Consider the following 17,013-nt stretch of genomic DNA (forward strand, 5'->3'; position numbering starts at 1 on the left):
GTAATTCAATTATTTTTAGCTGTAGATATATTTTAGATACGAGGCCTTTGTCTGTTGTATGCTTAGTGAAGATTTTCTCCCACTCTGTGGGCTTTCTATTTAGCTTGCTAGCTATGTCCTTTGCCATACAGAAGCTCTGCAGTTTAATGCAGTCCCATTTGTCCAAACTTTCTTTGATTTGTTGTGTTTCTGGGTCTTTATTAAGAAATTTATGACCTGTGCCAAGGAGACCTAGTGTATCTCTTATTCCTTCTTGTAACGTTTTCTGTGTATCTACTTTTATTGGAGGTCTTTGATCCATTTGGAGTTAATTCTGGTGCCGCGTGACATAGAAGGTTCCAACTTTAGTTTTCTGCAGGTGCTCACCGAGTTCTGCCAGCACCACTTGTTGAAGAGGCTGTCTTTCTTCCATGCTACTTTTTGGCTCCTTTATCAAAAATTTAGGTGGCCATAAATCTGTGGGTTGACTTCTGGGTATCCAGTTCTATTCCATTGGTCCTCGAGCCTGTTCTTGTGCCAGTACCAAGCTGTTTTGATAATTATAGCTCTGTAACAGAGTCTAAAGTTTGGTATTGAAATTCCTCCTGTCTGTTCTTTCTGCTAAGAATTGTTTTTGCTATTTGGGTCTTTTAATATTCAAATGAAATTTTGGATTGCCTCTTCTATTTTTTAAAGAATGACATTGGTATATTGGTGGGTATTGCATTGAATTTGTAGATAGCCCTTGGCAAGATTGCCATTCTCACTATGTTAATTCTTCCAATCCAGGAGCATGGGTAGTTTTTCCATTTCTAAAGTTCTGCTTTAATTTCCTTTTTCAGGATTTTAAAGTTTTCATCATAAAGGTCCTTTGGTTAATTCCTAGGTACTTTGTTTTCTTTGAGGCTATTGCAAAAGGAGTTGCTTTCCTGATTGCTTCTTCACTCCTCTCGTTGTTGGCATACTGCAAGGCGGTTGATTTTTGAGGGTTAATTTTATACCTTGCCAAAGTTTTGAATCAGCTCAAGCAACTTGGAAGTAGGGTCTACAGGGTTCTTTAAATACAGAATCATGTCGTCTGCAAAGGGGGAGTTTTCACTTCTTCTTTCCCTATTTGGATCCCCATTATTCTTGCTTCTTGCCTTATTGCTCTGGCTCAGAATTCTAGTAGTATGTTAAGGAGGAGTGGAGAGCTTTTGCCTATATCTTAAATCAGGTAGTTTTTTGTTGCTGAGTTTCAAAAATTCTCCACATATTCTGGGCATATATCACATATGAAATTTGCAGTCATTCTCCCAGTGTGAGGGTTGTCTTTTATGGTGTTAACAGTGCCCTTTGAATGTAAGCTATTAAATTTATAGTTCAATTTTCTTATTTTGTTCTTTTGCTATCATATCTAAGAAATCATGCCAATTCTAACATCATGAAGTTTTACTTGTGTTTTCTTACAAGAGCTGTATAATTTTAGTTCTTTTGTATATTGTGAAGGTGAGGGTTCAGCTCCATTTTTACATGCAAAAGATGTAAGTTTTCATAATCTTTCCTTACTGAAAATATTGCTGTGCTCCCATTGAGTGATCTTACTAAAAATAGTTGACTTATATAAAACAGTTGAGGTTTGTTTCTGAGCTCTCTTCTATTCTGTCAGTCTGTATTATCTGACATTGCCTATATCAGGACAGGGCTTGAATTAACTCACTGTTTTCTTGCTCATGGCTAGTGCTCTGCCACTTGTGTCATACCGCTAGCCCAGCATTTTGGTGGTTAATTGCAGGTGGAGGGTAGAGTCTGCCAGAGTTGTTTTTTTGTTGGGGGGGGGTGGATTTGCTTTTTCTTTTTTGGTTGTCATGGGGCTTGAACTCTGGGTCTGGGTGCTGTCCCTGAGCCCTGTAGCTCAAGGCTAGTGCTCTACCACCTTGAGCCACTTCTGGTTTCTTGTGTTAATAGGAGATAAGAGTCTCTTGGACTTTTGTGCCCCGGCTGGCTTTGACCATGGTCCTCAAATCTCAGCCTCCTGAGTACCTAGGTTTACAGGCGTGAATCACAGGCACCTGGCTGCCAGAGTTTTCTGTCTGAGCCATTGTCAACTCTTGATCCTCTAGCTCTCAGCCTTCTGAGTAGCTAGGATTACAGATAGGAGCCACTTGATTCTCAGCCTCTATGTCTATCTTTATGACAGGAGGCACTGTTTCCTTATGTAATTTTATGGTCATTGCTGGAATAAGAAGGTATAAGTTCTTCTTTATAATTGACTTGGACATTTATATGTCCCATATAAATTTTAGAGTGTATCATTCTGTTCCTGCATACAATCATTGTGAGTTTGATAGGGATTGCACTGAGTCTATAGAGTCAATATTAAGTCTTTAGTTGGTGGACTTATTGGTGTTTCATTTATTATGTTGTTTCATTTACTTATGATGTCTTCAATTTCCTTCAGCAATATTATATCGTTTTTCAAGTGTATTCAGTTTTGCCTACTTTGCTAACTTCAGTTTAAATACTTTATTCTATTTTATGCTTCCTATTAGATTTTTAGCTACTTGGTTTTACTCTCTCTTCCATGTTTGTAAAATACTATCCTATATGAATGACTCAGAGACCTAAAGCACTCAAGACTGAGAGAAGTTATATACTCAGCATCAACAAATTAAAATGGTGATACTGCAAAGAAAAATGGAAACATTTTTTATAGCATCATGATGTACATCTCAAATATTGTAGGCAAATTGTTACACCTTTCACAAGGGCACACACAGAAGTAACACAGGGCTTTTGGAGTCATGTTAGGTAGAATGGTAGTGGCTGGTGAGATGTTCCTAAGCATGTTTAGACAACTAGATTCTGTGGATGTTCCATATGTACATCAAAGATTAAACCTTTAAACCCTGAAACAGGATTTACACACTCTTTATTACAGGACTGAGTCTACAAAATAACTTCAGGCAGGTTTTATTTTCCCTAGGAAGATAGGCATATTTTGTTTTAAACATCTGAGAAACCAGGTGCCAGTGACTCATGCATATAGTCCTTGTTACTCAAGAGGATGAGATCTGAAGATTGAAGCTTGAATCCAGCCCAGAAGGACAATCCATAAGACTCTTGTCTCTGGATGGTGCTTATGCCAATGGTGACTGCAGACACTTATTTATGCTACAAATGCCTCATTGAATCTTCATCTGTGTGTAGCACTGTGCTATTTTTTTTCATACATATATACTCAAACAAACACAAGTGCTTATCTCACTTGCCTAAGGTTACATGCTCATTAGTGGAGGAGCTAACTCACATTTACACATACAATTTTTCCCACTGCTTTTTTCTGTTAACTCTAATGTTTTGGAGGTTTTGTTCTGTTTACTTTGTGGGTTTTTTGTTTAGTTTTGCTACTCAGGAGTCTGATATCTGAGGAATTCAGTTCAAAGCCAGCTTGAGCATGATTTTTCTACAATTAATCAACAAAAAGCAGGAAGTAGAACTGTGTCTTAAGTGGTAGAGTGCCATCCTTGAGTAAGTATGCTAAGTGCCTAGCAGTTGCATGCTCCTGCATGTGTGCATGCATGTGAGTGCACACACACACACACACACACACACACACACACACACACGCACGCACGCACGCACACGCACACACAGAAAGAAAGCTGTTGGCTGGGAGTTTGGCCTAGTGGTAGAGTCTTGCCTAGCATGCACAAAGACTACAGTTCGACTCCAAAGGAAAAAAAAAAAACACAGAAGTGGTACTGTGGCTCAAGTGATAGAGCTCTAGCTTTGAGAAAGCCCAAGAATAGTGCTCAGGCCTTGAACACAAGCCTGGGACTGGCAAAAAGAAAAAAAAAAGGAAAAAAAAGATCAAAAGCTTTTGATACCTGTGAATCTATTCTTGAGTTTTCTGAAATTTTACCCAATACTTTGAAAACTCTGCCTAGGTGCTGTCCCTGCGCTCTTCAGCTCAAGGCTACTGCCCTACGCTTGAGCCAAGCCCCACTTCCTGTTTTCTGGAGGATAATTGGAGATAAGAGTGTCTGGTCCTTTTGTGTCCGGGCTGGCTTTGAACCATGATCCTCAGATCTCAACCTCCTGAGTAGCTAGGATTACAGGCATGAACCACTGTACCGAGCTTGAAGTGCATTAACTTTTAAATAAGGAAATTTGATGGGTTTAATTTAATTTTTGCTGTGGTATTGAGGCTTGAACTCAGGGCCTTGAGCTCTTGTTCTTGCTATCCACTTACGTCTGTCATCCTACCACTTGCATCACCTCCACATTTAGCATTTTGCTGGTTAATTAACTAAGAGTATGTCAGATTTGTCTTGCCAGACTGAATTTGAACCAAGATCTTGAGATCTTACCTCCCTGAGCAGCTAGAATTATAGGTGTGAACCACCAGTGCCTAGACTATCTTTAGTTTTCATTAATAGTTTCCTTGTGGTGCTTTGAGAATAATATTACCCAGTGTTTCAACATGCGTAGTCAGCATACTGTTGCTGCTAGTTGGCACATGTGCCACGTTGTTGTACGCATTGTGCTGTACACTTGAGGTTGAGTGAGGCTCACATCCTCTACATCCCTGCTGGTCTTTAATTCACATAGTCTGCTTCCTTTGTCCAATTCAAATTAATAATCTAATTTCTGACTGTGGCTATGAATTATTTGCTATCACTTTAGAATTATCTTAATTTTTACTTTGAGTTTTTAAAGCTATGTTATTTGGTGCATGCACATTTATTATTTTTCTCTTGAAGGACTGACCCTTTCATCCTTATCAAATATCCTTCATTATCTCTGGTAACATCTCTGAATAACAGCCACAATAACACTCATAAACTTATGTGCTATGGAGTTTCCCGCCCTGTCAATGCTCTTATACTGAAATGTACCTTGTAAATGATATAAAGTTGGCTCTTATTTCTTTCTCTGTTTTGCATTTGTGGTACTCTTCTCCCAGTTAGAAAGGTAATAATCTGTAAGCAAACCCTTATTTCAATAAACCCAGCTGTGAATTGTGTACTGAGTAAACAAACCTTGCATTTTAAGTGGGATTTGTCATTAATTGGGCTTTGTGAATTTGTCTTTAAGATCCACCTATATTTTTATTTTTGTTTTAAGTAAAGATTGGTCATGATAATGGTTTTTTTTAAATTATTAATGCTGGGGCTGGGAGTTTAGCCTAGTGCAGAGTGTTTGCCTAACATGCACAAAGACCTGGGTTCAATTCCTGGGTACCACAAACATAGAAAAAAGCCTGAAGTGGTAGAGCTCTAGCCTTGAGAAAACTCAAGGGCAGTGTTCAGGCCCTGAGCCCAAGCCCAGGACTGGCAAAAGAATATTAATGTTAACTTACTATAAAGAGTGCCCATTGCTCTAGGAAAGTGCTGAGGAATTTGGAAGATTTCTAACTTCCTGTGTATTTTCTGGGAGTGTTGATTGACATCTCTAATCTTAAAGTGTCCTTGAAAGAATAAGAAAGATCTTATTCTCTTGTCATATATTATAGTAATTTTTTCTACCTGGGGGATCTTGGAACTTTTTCTTGTAGATTTTTAAATACAGATACAATTTGCCACTTTTTTTCCATTCTAAACTGCTATTAACCTAATTGTATACAAGTGTCTCCCATTTTGTTTATTTCATCTTTATACTCCACCATCTTATAAGTAATAGTTTTTTTTGTTTTGTTTTTTGGTTTGGGGGTGGTGGTTGTGTGTGGATCATGGGGCTGGGCCTTGGGCCTAGGTGTTGTCCCGGAGCTCTTCAGCTCAAGGATACCTCCCTATCCCTTGAGTCTCAGCCCCACTTCCTGTTTTCTAGTGGTTAATTGGAGATAAGAGTCTCAGTTCTTTAGTGCTGGGCTGGCTTTGAGCCACAATCCTCAGAGATAGATCATGTTTTTAAGATGTATTTTTGTTGCTGTGCGTAGCTCTAACATGCTGTTTTTAACTGAAACTTTTTTCATTTGGAGCTTTCATAAATGTTCTGTGTATTTTTCAAATTAGAATTTTCCACAAGGTGCTTCTCTGTATTCAATACTTTGTCCTTCTAGTGATTTATTAACAAAATTAAACTTTAATCCTTCCGCTTATTGAGCCTACTTAGTCAAACACTACCACAATAGAAAGCTACTACTTTCTTATGAATTGAACAAATGTGACTATTGTATATAAATGACCCATACCTTCATCCAAGGACAAATTCCATGGGGACCCTTTCTTCAGACATATGGGAGGAGGCAGAGTCACTACATCAAACAGGGACTCGACCAGTAAAGAAGATCAGAGAGTACAAGGTGAAAGACCAGCTCTGCTATGGCCAGTCTCTATCCTCATTAATATCATCAAATTTCCATTTTAAAAAATATATGGTTTTCTTCCTGTGGTTCCTACATTGTCACTAAGTTTACACCTAGCATTGCAGACTTGCCATTTTCGTTATATTTGCTTGTATATCGGAAAGGTATTTCTTTTTCAGACATTTCTTTTATCTATATGTTGTGGAAATTGTTTTAAATCCTTGTTGGTGCAATAATAAATCATTAAAAATTCAGAAATGTAAAAGTAGAAGGATCTTAAATGGAACAAAGAGAGGTAGCCCAAGAATATCTTATCTCTATTTTTTTTTTTTGCCAGTCCTGGGCTTGAGCTCAGGGCCTGAGCACTGCCCTTGGACTTTCTCAAGGCTGGAGCTCTACCACTTGAGCCTCAGCACCACTTCCGGCTTTTTTCTATGTATGTGGTACCGAGGAATCGAACCCGGGTCTTCATGCATGCTAGGCAAGCACTTTAACCACTAGGCCAAACTCCCGGCCTGAATATCTTATCTCTATAAGAAGAAAAGAGCATTTTACTTCTTGAGGAAAGTGGAATTCTGAGTTTTCCTGAAAGTAGCTTTAAGAGAATACTATGTGTGTGGGGGGGGCATGGGAAGACATAATTAGTAAATATTATTAGTAAATATCTGTTAAGGATGTTTGAGTGCTGTAGAGAGCTCTTTATCCTTCTCTCTAAGAATAAGAGATGAGTAGTTAATTTTATATGGGGAAATTAAAAATCAGCAGTTAAGTAATTTAAATCCTCTCACATAATTATAGTACTATGGAAACTAGAGCATAGGTCTTTGGATCCATTTTAATTCATGAGAAAAGGTCATTGTTTTGTGAGCTTTGTTGGTTGCCATATTGTGATGAAAAGAGCCAAATAATCCAAATGCACCATTCCTCACCACACACACACATACACACACACACACAAACATATTCTGAGGCCATACAGACTCTTTAAGAGAAAAGGCATTGTTGTGTTCATTTGTAACTTTTCTGAAGTATAGATTAGTTGCTTTGCATCTGAGCTTATTTGTTAAATGGAAAGGCCAATGAATGAAACCAACTCTCTGATGTTACTTAGAACTCTCTGGCCCCATACCAAGTACACTGTATGTACAGTCGTATGAGCCTGTCTATTACCTGGTGGTCACACTGCCATAGAGGCAACTCTCCCTTTGCCATAAAAACTCAGAACCTTTGCATTACCATGGTGAATGTATGGCAAAGAATAAGTGTCCATTTGGATATGGTAGTGAGTGAACATCTGTAATCCCAGTACTCAGGTGGATCACAAGTTCAAATCCAACCTTGCGCCACTCATAGTGCTGCTATGTTTCAAAATAAATAAAATTAAGTAGGGAAATTGTTTTAGAATATGGCACTTACAGAAATATTCTATCTATTTAAATACAATTTAGGTATAATTTTAATTGTACAGCATTTTCCTTTTTTGTGGCTTTATACTTGCTAGACATATTTCCTATCATTTGAGTTACCCTCTATAGATACAGCCCAGTCCTTTTAGCTTTTATTTTTATAGGATCTTGTTTTTCTTACCCAAACTGGGCAGCAACTGGACAGTTACCACTATTTATGCTTCCCATGTAACTGAACTGAGATGTGAGCACACTTCATCCTATTTTTATTGGTTGAGATGGGGTCTTTCAGATTTGGGGGAGGGGTGGAGTGGATGAGTCTAGGATGGCTTCTAACCATAATTGCTTCTCCATTTCTGCCTCTTGAGTAACTAATATTACAGTTCTGGGTTTTATGTATCTCAAGAGTTTCTTTTGTAACATCCTAATGAATTTTCTTTTGCCAGTCCTGGGGCTTGAATTCAGGGCTCAAACACTATCCTTGAGATTTCTCAAGGCTAGAGTTCTACCACTTGAGCCACAGCACCACTTCTGGCGTTTTCTATGTATGTGGTATGGAAAAATCGATTCCAGGTCTTTGTGCATGCTAGGCAAGCATTTCTCCCACTAGGCCAAACTCCCAGCCCCTATCCTAATGAATTTTTAATATCCTAATGCCCTTGTCATTGGACATCATTTATGCTCATATTTTCAATAAGCATAGAATTTTATTAAAATGCACAGCTCCCTGCAAGGTTTCATGGAGCTCATGTGCTTTATTTTGTTTAAGGATGTATTTTAACATCCATGGCAGGAGAGAGGCCCCTGGGGGTGGGAAAGCTGCCTCAGCAGTGGCTCTTCCTCTTCCTCTTTCCCAATATGTCACAAGAGCTATTTTCCAGTATGTAATAATTACATGCTCAGATTCTTTTGTGTACCAGTCACTATTTTCCCCAGAAATCTTGAGGAAAATAGGAATTTAATTGTTCAGGATTTGAGGATGTGAAGTTTACACACACCCACACAAGCATGCACACCTGCATTTGGCTTCTCAGTCTTCCCAGGAGTCATCTATGTCCTCATGATTATATTTAGACCAGACTTTTCATGCAAGGGCAACACAGAGGTGGCATCATCTTCCCTCCACTGCCTCCAGCAGGCAGTACACATGGTCAAGCATTTCCTGTGTGCAGAGGCCAAGTAGGCAGGGAGTGGCTGCCATGTGTGTCATAGTAAAAGTGCATTTGCTTCAGGTAGTTTAGTATACATCGCAACTATTGGATGATATTTTGAAGCAATGTGGGTACTTAGTTTCCTGAAACTCCTTAAAAAGAATAGCTACTATGTACTTTCACAGACTGTGAATCCACCCCCCTTGCATGTGTCTTGCTTTTTGAAGTTATATTTTTATTATCTCCAGGTAGTTTTGCAAAGAGATTAGCATTTAAACAAATCAGTTTATAAGTGCAGTGCATCTTGATCAATGTCGTCCTCCTCCCCCATCTCTCCTAACTGAACCCTACCTCAGTTTTCCTAGTCTCACTGGATATGTGTAGATTCTTATGACTGTATACTAAAATTTATTTGGACACTAGTTGTTCACAGCTATAACCCTAGCTACTCAAGATGATAAGATCTGAGGATTGTGGTTTTAAGCCACCCAGGACAGACAAAACTGGGAGCCTCTTAACTCCAGTTAACCAGCAAAGAGTTAGAAGTAGTGATGTAGAGCTCTGGCTCTGAGAGAAAATGCCAAGTGCTGGCACCAAAAAATAAAAATAAATTTAAAATCCTTTTGAAAGTTTTACTAGTCATGTTAGGATTCACACTCAGAGCTTTGAATTGCTAGGCAGGCAATTCAGCTTGTTTCATGCCATCAATACCATGCTTTTTTATCCTCCAATTATTTACATGTGCATGAACTTTCAGACCAGCCTTTGTCTTCAAACCTTGTTTTGTTTTGTTTTGTTTTCATCTCTGAGCACTGCCTTGCTTTTCAAAATGTCTATACATGATATTCTAGGCTCACTTTGAGCTTTCCTTGTGCCTGACATGCATGCATCATCAACTACTTCTCCTAGAATCTTGTTTCTTGTAATGAAGACAAATGAGGATGATCAGTGTTTTATTACTATTGAAGTAATAATTTTTCTAGATCTTATAATTATGAGTTCAGTTAGAACCTCCTACGTATTTGGCTTTTGTTAACAAAACTTACTGAGGTACAATTTACCTAAAAGTAAAATTCAGTTTACAGAATATTATCAAATTCATAAACCACCATAATGGTCCTCTTTCACCTCTTCCAAGCTTCTGATCTGCTTTCTATTATGAGAGATAACTAAATATACCTGTTTAAGAATTTCGTAAAAGTAGAATTAAGTAGTATGCAGCATTTTGTCTGGCCTCTTCCAGTCACTGTTATATTTTTGAGGCTCAACCATACTCTTTGGGGGTATCCATTATTCATTTTCTTTCTGAGTAATAATCTGTCACAGGTATATATCACAGTTTCTCAAATTTCCATACATTTGGGCTGTTTTCCAGCTTCTGTCTATTATGAATGAAGCTTGTTATGAACATTTAGGCACAGTTTTAAGTATGTGCTTTCATTTCATTTTCATTTTTTCCAGGTCTGGGATTACCAAGTTATGATAAAAGAAGGTTTTAAACCATGTTACAAGCTGTGAAGCTTCCTTTTAAAAGCAATTGGAGCTTTTTAAATGCCCATTATTTAAGAGATCTAGTTCTCTACTTTGACATCAACTCTAGGTCTTGTCAGTCTTTCTGTTTTATTCTCATAAGCTAAAACTGGTTTGAGTTTCTGTGGCAGAAGATATAGACCTTTTTCTTGCTGTTTTGTAATACCAGGATTTAAATTCAGAGCCCCCAGCTTTCTTGGCTTTCTTGCGTAGCAGGTCCTGTACTGTTTGAGCCATGCCTCCAGCTCTGCTTTTTGCTGGTTATTTCGGAGGAGTCCTACAGACTTTTCTTCCTGGGCTGGCTTCTGTATGATTCTCATATCTCAGCCTTCTTGAGTTGCTAGGATATAAGCATGAGTCACCATTGTTCTCTCCTACATCCTATATGTAAGCCTACACCTTGAGGTTGCCTAAATTAACTGTTTGAAAATTCAGAAGATCAAGAATGTCATTTCTCCATCATTTCCCTTTGGAAACAAGATTTGAAGTAGCAGCATGCGGAAGCTAAAGGCACCTGGTTCACCCTAATGACATGCTAATGATTTCCTGCATGTAACTTTCGGAAGTATTTGGTCCTTAGAGCTGGCAGTGAGCCATCCCCCGCCCCACCCAGGAGAGGGCCCAAGGGACGCAGCATGAAGTAAATCGTGAGTATGGACCACCAGACATAGTACCTGCCTCCCTCCTTTCACAGAGCTAACAATGCAATGAGCAGCCACCTGTAGCTCTGAGGTGATTTAAGTGGCATTTGGTCTGCAGGGTGTGGAGATAGACCACAAGTGTCTCATGTGTTCTCGTAGCCATTGGGCAGTGGATAGTGATCTGGCCAAGACTTCGAATGGCTGACATTGCTATGCAAGCCTTGCCCATTTTACTGGAAGTCATGACAGAACAATAAAGGACAGCATAGGAAGCTGGCATTAATAGGTAGAAAGAGAGTGCCTTTGGGAACCAGGCCAGTTTGTAATGTTAACTCTCATAAGTTAGTGAATCACTTCTACTTCTGTTTTTTTAAGTAGATGTACAGAAGTGTTTGAGTTCAATAGGTCAGAATGTAAGTACAATACAACTTCATCAAAAGTCAGCCCTTCCATCATTCTCCTCTATCTTCCCAATTGCATCAGTATAATACCATTTGCATATTTAAACAGAATATAATGACTATATTTGCCCACCCTCCCTGTCTCTATCTGCCCCTTCCTTGCATCATCTCCCCCAACAAACCATTTTCAGCTTCTTGTTAAACTGTTTGTTAGTTGTTCAGAGGAATTGCATCATTATGACTTTCCTCTAAGGATGCCAGCCTTTAGTCTGTGCCTACATGCATAGAACACTGTGTATATTTTCATATATGTTTATAATTTAGATCTAACTTCTACATATAAAAGAAAACATGTACTTTATTTCTCTGAGTCTGACTTACTTCACTTAACATATTTTTTTGCTAGGTCCATCCATTTACCTGCAAATGATAGATTAGTGAAATTCTATTTTAGATAGACAGATAAAGAGATGTCACATTTTCTTTTTTGCTGTTGGTAGTGGTGGTTGTGCGGCTTGAACTCAGGGCCTTGGCACTGTCCCTGAGCTCTTTCCCTCAAGGCTAGTGCTGTACCACTTGGAGCCACAGCTCCACTTGTGATTTTCTGGTAAATAATTTGAGATAAGAATCTCACAGACTTTCCTCCCCAGACTGGCTTTGAACTGTGATCATTTAGATCTCAACTACCTGAGTAGGATTGCAGGCATGAACCACCAGCAACTAGCTCACATTTTCTTGATTTATCCATCTGTTGTAGAGCATCTGGGCTGTGTCTGTTCTTTAGCTGTGGTGAACAGTAAAGCAATGAACTTGAGTGTACAAGTATTGTTACCATATCCTGAAATGTTATATTATGGCTAGATGCCCAATAGTGGTATGTCTGGCCCATTGTAGAGTAGTTCCATGTTTAGTTTGTTGAGAAATCTCCCAGCTGCCTTCCACACTGGTTACACTAGTTTACACCCCGCCAACAGTGTCCAGGGCTCCTTTTACCCCTGTCCCTGCATTTGACGTCTGTATCCGTCATCTGTTGCCTATATCACTGTTTAGGCACTTCCCTTTGTGACTGGTGTTTTATTGATCTTTTGTATTATGAAAGAAACAAGGCTTCAGGGCTCAGGTGACTCACAACTACTTTGGAAACTGAGATCTGAGCATTGTGGTTCAAAACCAACCTAGGCAGACAAATTCTATGAGACAGTTATCTCCAGTTAACCAGCAAGATATCTGAAGTAGGGGTATGGCTCAAATATTAGAGCATTAGCTTTGCACAGAAAAAGCAGAAAAAGCCCAGTGAACATAAAGCCTTGAGTTTAAGTTCCAGTACTGGTATAAGAAAGAGAGAGACGGAAAAGGAGAGAGAGTGGGAGGAAGAGAAAGGGAAAGAGCTAGGGGGCTTTCAGACATTTAAAATCTTTTAGGGGCCGGGAGTTTGGCCTAGGGGTAGCGTGCTTGCCTAGCATGCATGAAGACCCGGGTTCGATTCCTCGGTACCACATACATTGAAAAAAGCCGGAAATGATGCTGACACTCAAGTGTAGAGCTCTAGCCTTGAGAAACTCCAAGGACAGTGCTCAGGCCTTGATCTTAAGCCCAGTACTGGCAAAAAAAAATGGGGCTTCATTTGGGGCCGGGAGTTTGGCCTTGTGGTAGAGTGCTTGCCTAGCATGCACGAAGACCCGGGTTCCATTCCTCGGTACCACATACGTAGAAAAAAGCTGGAAGTGGTGCTATGGCTCAAGTAGTAGAGCTCTAGCCTTGAGAAAAAATCCAGGGACAGTGCTCAGGCCCTGAGCCCATGCCCAGGACTGGTTCTTATATATAGAATATTTAGGATTCTTATACTTTTAATAATCAGCAAAGCAAGCACCTGCTAAGGAACCCTGAAAGAACATGAATTGAGTAGAAAGGACATAGAACAAAGGACAGATCCCAAGGGAAAGTGTAGAAGTTCTGTAAATAGCTGTGCTATTTTCCTTGGAAATGTCCGACACTCAGTGTAAGCTAGTGGTTGTGTATGGAGGGGTGGTGTGTCTAACTCTGAGATGAAGCCTTTCAAATCGAATCTCAGGGTGCTGCACAGACTGCAAAGGCTTTTGGATCTCCGCAGTGTTTTTAACTGTGTAAATGAAAAACCCTGTAAAACTTAACATTCCTAGGAACAAACCTGCCACACTCCCTGCATTCAAATAGTAATTTTCTTGCGTTTATCATGTAGCCCTCTGGGAAAAATGAAGCATGAATAAATGCTAGCTCTGAAATGCTCAGAAATGTGGGATTTCGCGGGGTACTCATGGCTCATATGTGTGATCCTACCTACTCAGGAATCTTGGGTCTCTGTTCAAAGCCACAGGACACAAAAGTCTATGAGACTGCATTTCCAAAATATGCTGCAAAACAGCTAAGCTGGTTGTGTGGCTTAAGTGGTAGGACACTAGCAGTGAGCAAGAAAGCCCCAAGGTCAAGCCCAGGATCAGAAAGAAAGAAAGAAAGAAAGAAAGAAAGAAAGAAAGAAAGAAAGAAAGAAAGAAAGAAAGAAAGAAAGAAAGGAAGGAAGGAAGGAAAGAAGGAAAGAAAGAAAGAAAGAAAGAAGGAAAGAAAGAAAGAAAAAGTGGAATCTGCAGCCCAGACTTTTTAGAGTTTTGTTTCTTTAATTTGCCTTTTACCTAGCACCAACTCTAGGCTCAGCTGAAATGAAAAGCCTACTACTACCATGCTTAATTTTCATCATTATATTTAATTGTACCCTTCCTAGAAAACCCAGAGTTATGGGTTATTCATTTTAATGTTATGTTCACTTTTTCTTCTTCATTCTTTTCTGGCCTGTCTGGGGTAACAGCATAGCAGCAGAAAACAGAAGAAGCCATCAACTTTTGAGACCATGGCATCCCCCTACCCAAACCGCAGTCCTCTGGGTGGCCTAAACTCTTTTCCTCCTTATTTTTCACTAAGAAATTGTAAAACACGTCTTTGTGTCCTTGTAGATGCGAACCACACGAAAGGTATCGGTATGGCCAGTGGGCCTGGTTGGAGGGCGACGCTACGAACGGCCCTTGGTGGAAAATGGCAAGGTGGTTGGCTGGTACACCGGTTGGAGAGCAGACAGGCCCTTCGCCATCGACATGGCAGGTGAGGAGTGCTTGCTCTTAGATGTGCCTGTGTACAAAAGTGCACCAGAACAAGGAGGCTTTAAAAGATGAGTTTCACCGGATTCCAGTGGCTCCTACATCTTAGCTACTCAGGAAGTGAAGATCTGAGGATTGTGGTTCAAAACCAGCCCTGGCAGGAAAGTCCATGAGATTCTCAGCTCCAATTAACCACCAAAAAGCTGGTAGTGGAGTGCTCAAGTGGTAGAGAGCTAGCCATAAGCACCCAGGAACAGAGTTGAAGCCCAAGAACCACCACAACAACCAAAACAGCTTAAATAAAACCATAGAATGTATCATAGTCCATGGATTAAGCAGTTAACCATTCAGAATAGATACTTTGACCCAATCATGTGGAAATTGACTTGGGGGAGTGACTACAAAATGTTCAGCCAGTCCAGGCACTAATGACTAGCTACTCTGGAAATCCTAACTACTCAGGAAATCTGACAATTGTGTTTTGAACCAGTCCAATAAAGTCTGTCAGACTCTCATTTCCAGTTAACCAGAAAAGAGTCAGAAATTGGGCTGTGGCCCAAGTGGTAGATACCAGCTTTGAGCAAAGAAGCTAGGATAGCACCCAGGCCCTGAGTTCAAGCCACACACACACACACACACACACACGCTGGTAGTTTATACTTGTAACTCTTACAAACTCAGGAGGCTGAGTTTGTAGCCAGCCTGGGCAGAAAAATTTTGAGTTATCTCCAGTTAACCAACAAAAAACCAGAAGTGGAAGTATATATCTCATGTGGTAGAGAGCCTGCCATGGGGCAAGGAGGAAGACTAAGGATAATTTGGGGTGAGAGTTCAAGCAAACAGAAAGAGAAAAAGAGAAGAAAAAAGTGAAAGATGGAGAGAAGAAAAGAAAGGAAGTGAAAGAGAGAAAGGAAGAGAGGGAAGAAAGAAGACAAAAAGAAAAAGGGGAAGAAAAGAAAGGAAGGAGAGAGGGAGAGAAGAAGAAAGGAAGAAAGGAAGGGAGGGAGGGAGGCAGGGAGAGGGAAGGAAGGAAGGAAGGAAGGAAGGAAGGAAGGAAGGAAGGAAAAAGGAAGGAAGGAAGGAAAATGCTGACTTTTTTTTCTTCTTTTTGGTTGGTTGTGGGTCTTGAACTCAAGGCCTGGGCACTGTCCCTGAGCTTTTTTGCGTCAAGCTAGTGCTATCACTTTGAGCCACAGCACCACTTCCTCTCTATCCTTTCATCTAAGGTAGCATGGAGGTTTTAGTGATGAAAACTCAGCCTGGCCCTATCTCCTTGTGGTCTGTTAGCTGAAACCTTTGGATGCCTCTATTTGGCTTGAATTCAGCCTAGGCACTGTCCCTGAGCTCTTCAGCTCAAGGCTACTGCCCTACCCTTGAGCCAAGCCCTACTTCCTGTTTTCTAAAGGTTAATTGGAGACAAGAGTCTCAAGTCCTTTTGTGCCAGGGCTGGCTTTGACCTTGATCCCTAGATCTCAACCTCCTGAGTAGCTAGGATTATAGGTGTGAGCCACTATGCCCGGTGAAGTCATTGATTTTTAAATACATCATGTTTATGGATAACTTGAGTAATGATTGAAATCATTTTCATGCTTATTGATACATTTAGGGCTTTACATAGCAAAATATAAAATTGGATTGTTGGTTTTTCCAGCACTTACTTACTTTAGGTATAACTATGTTTTAAATTTTTATTCTTTAACCAACCAAATAAATTAAAGCAGACCTATAGTAGATTTCAGGCCTTAAAATGCTGCTTTATCATGAAGAAACATATTCTGTGGGTGATATGAAATCAATCCCATGATCTCTGTGAAAAAAGGCAGTTTGAAATATGAGACTTAGTGGGAAAAATCACTGATATATATAAGCTAGACGATACAATGGCTTCAAAATTGATCAGCTCGTGCTTACCCAAGGTTTTGCTTGTATTTCCTAACTGCAGTCAAAAATCTCTATGCTCAGAATTCCGAGGCTGTGCTGTGCACTGGTTTTGCCACTTTCTTTCCGATGGTACCATATATATGTGTGTGTGTGTGTGTGTGTGTGTGTGTGTGTGTGTGTGTGTGTGTGTGTGTGTGTGTGTGTATGTATGTATATATATATATATATATATATATATATATATATACACACTTTTTTTTTTTGCCAGTTGTGGGGCTTGCACTCAGGACTTGAGCACTGTCCTTGGACTTTTTTTCTCAAGGCTAGACTCTACCTTTGAGCCACGGTAACACTTCCAGCTTTTTTCTATCTATGTGATGCCAAGGAATCGAACCCAGGTCTTCGTGCATGCTAGGCAAGCACTCTACCACTAGGCCAAACTCCCGGCCCTGATGATACTATATATTTTGAGGAAGCAAAATGTTGTGACGAATACTAGGGGAATGTCAAGGGCACAGCTCCCACAGATGGCATGTGGCAGGACTGTCACCCTACACCCTGGAAGAAGACATTATTTTTGCGTAGCATTTAACAAACATTACAAAGGAGA

General features: G+C 39.9%; 1 protein-coding gene across 1 annotated transcript in view; it reads left to right on the top strand.

Moving 5' to 3' along the window:
- B3gat2 (beta-1,3-glucuronyltransferase 2) overlaps positions 1–17,013 on the top strand; it is a 53,421-nt gene that overhangs the window by 16,346 nt on the left and 20,062 nt on the right. Inside the window, exon 2 of the mRNA XM_090338597.1 lies at positions 14,382–14,526. Within this exon, the coding sequence (XP_090194723.1) occupies positions 14,382–14,526 (145 nt within the window). The remainder of the gene's footprint in view (positions 1–14,381; positions 14,527–17,013) is intronic.

The sequence above is a fragment of the Megascapheus bottae genome, chromosome 8, assembly GCF_031878675.1.
Source record: "Megascapheus bottae isolate mThoBot1 chromosome 8, mThoBot2.hap1, whole genome shotgun sequence".
In the NCBI taxonomy this organism is placed as follows: domain Eukaryota; kingdom Metazoa; phylum Chordata; class Mammalia; order Rodentia; family Geomyidae; genus Megascapheus; species Megascapheus bottae.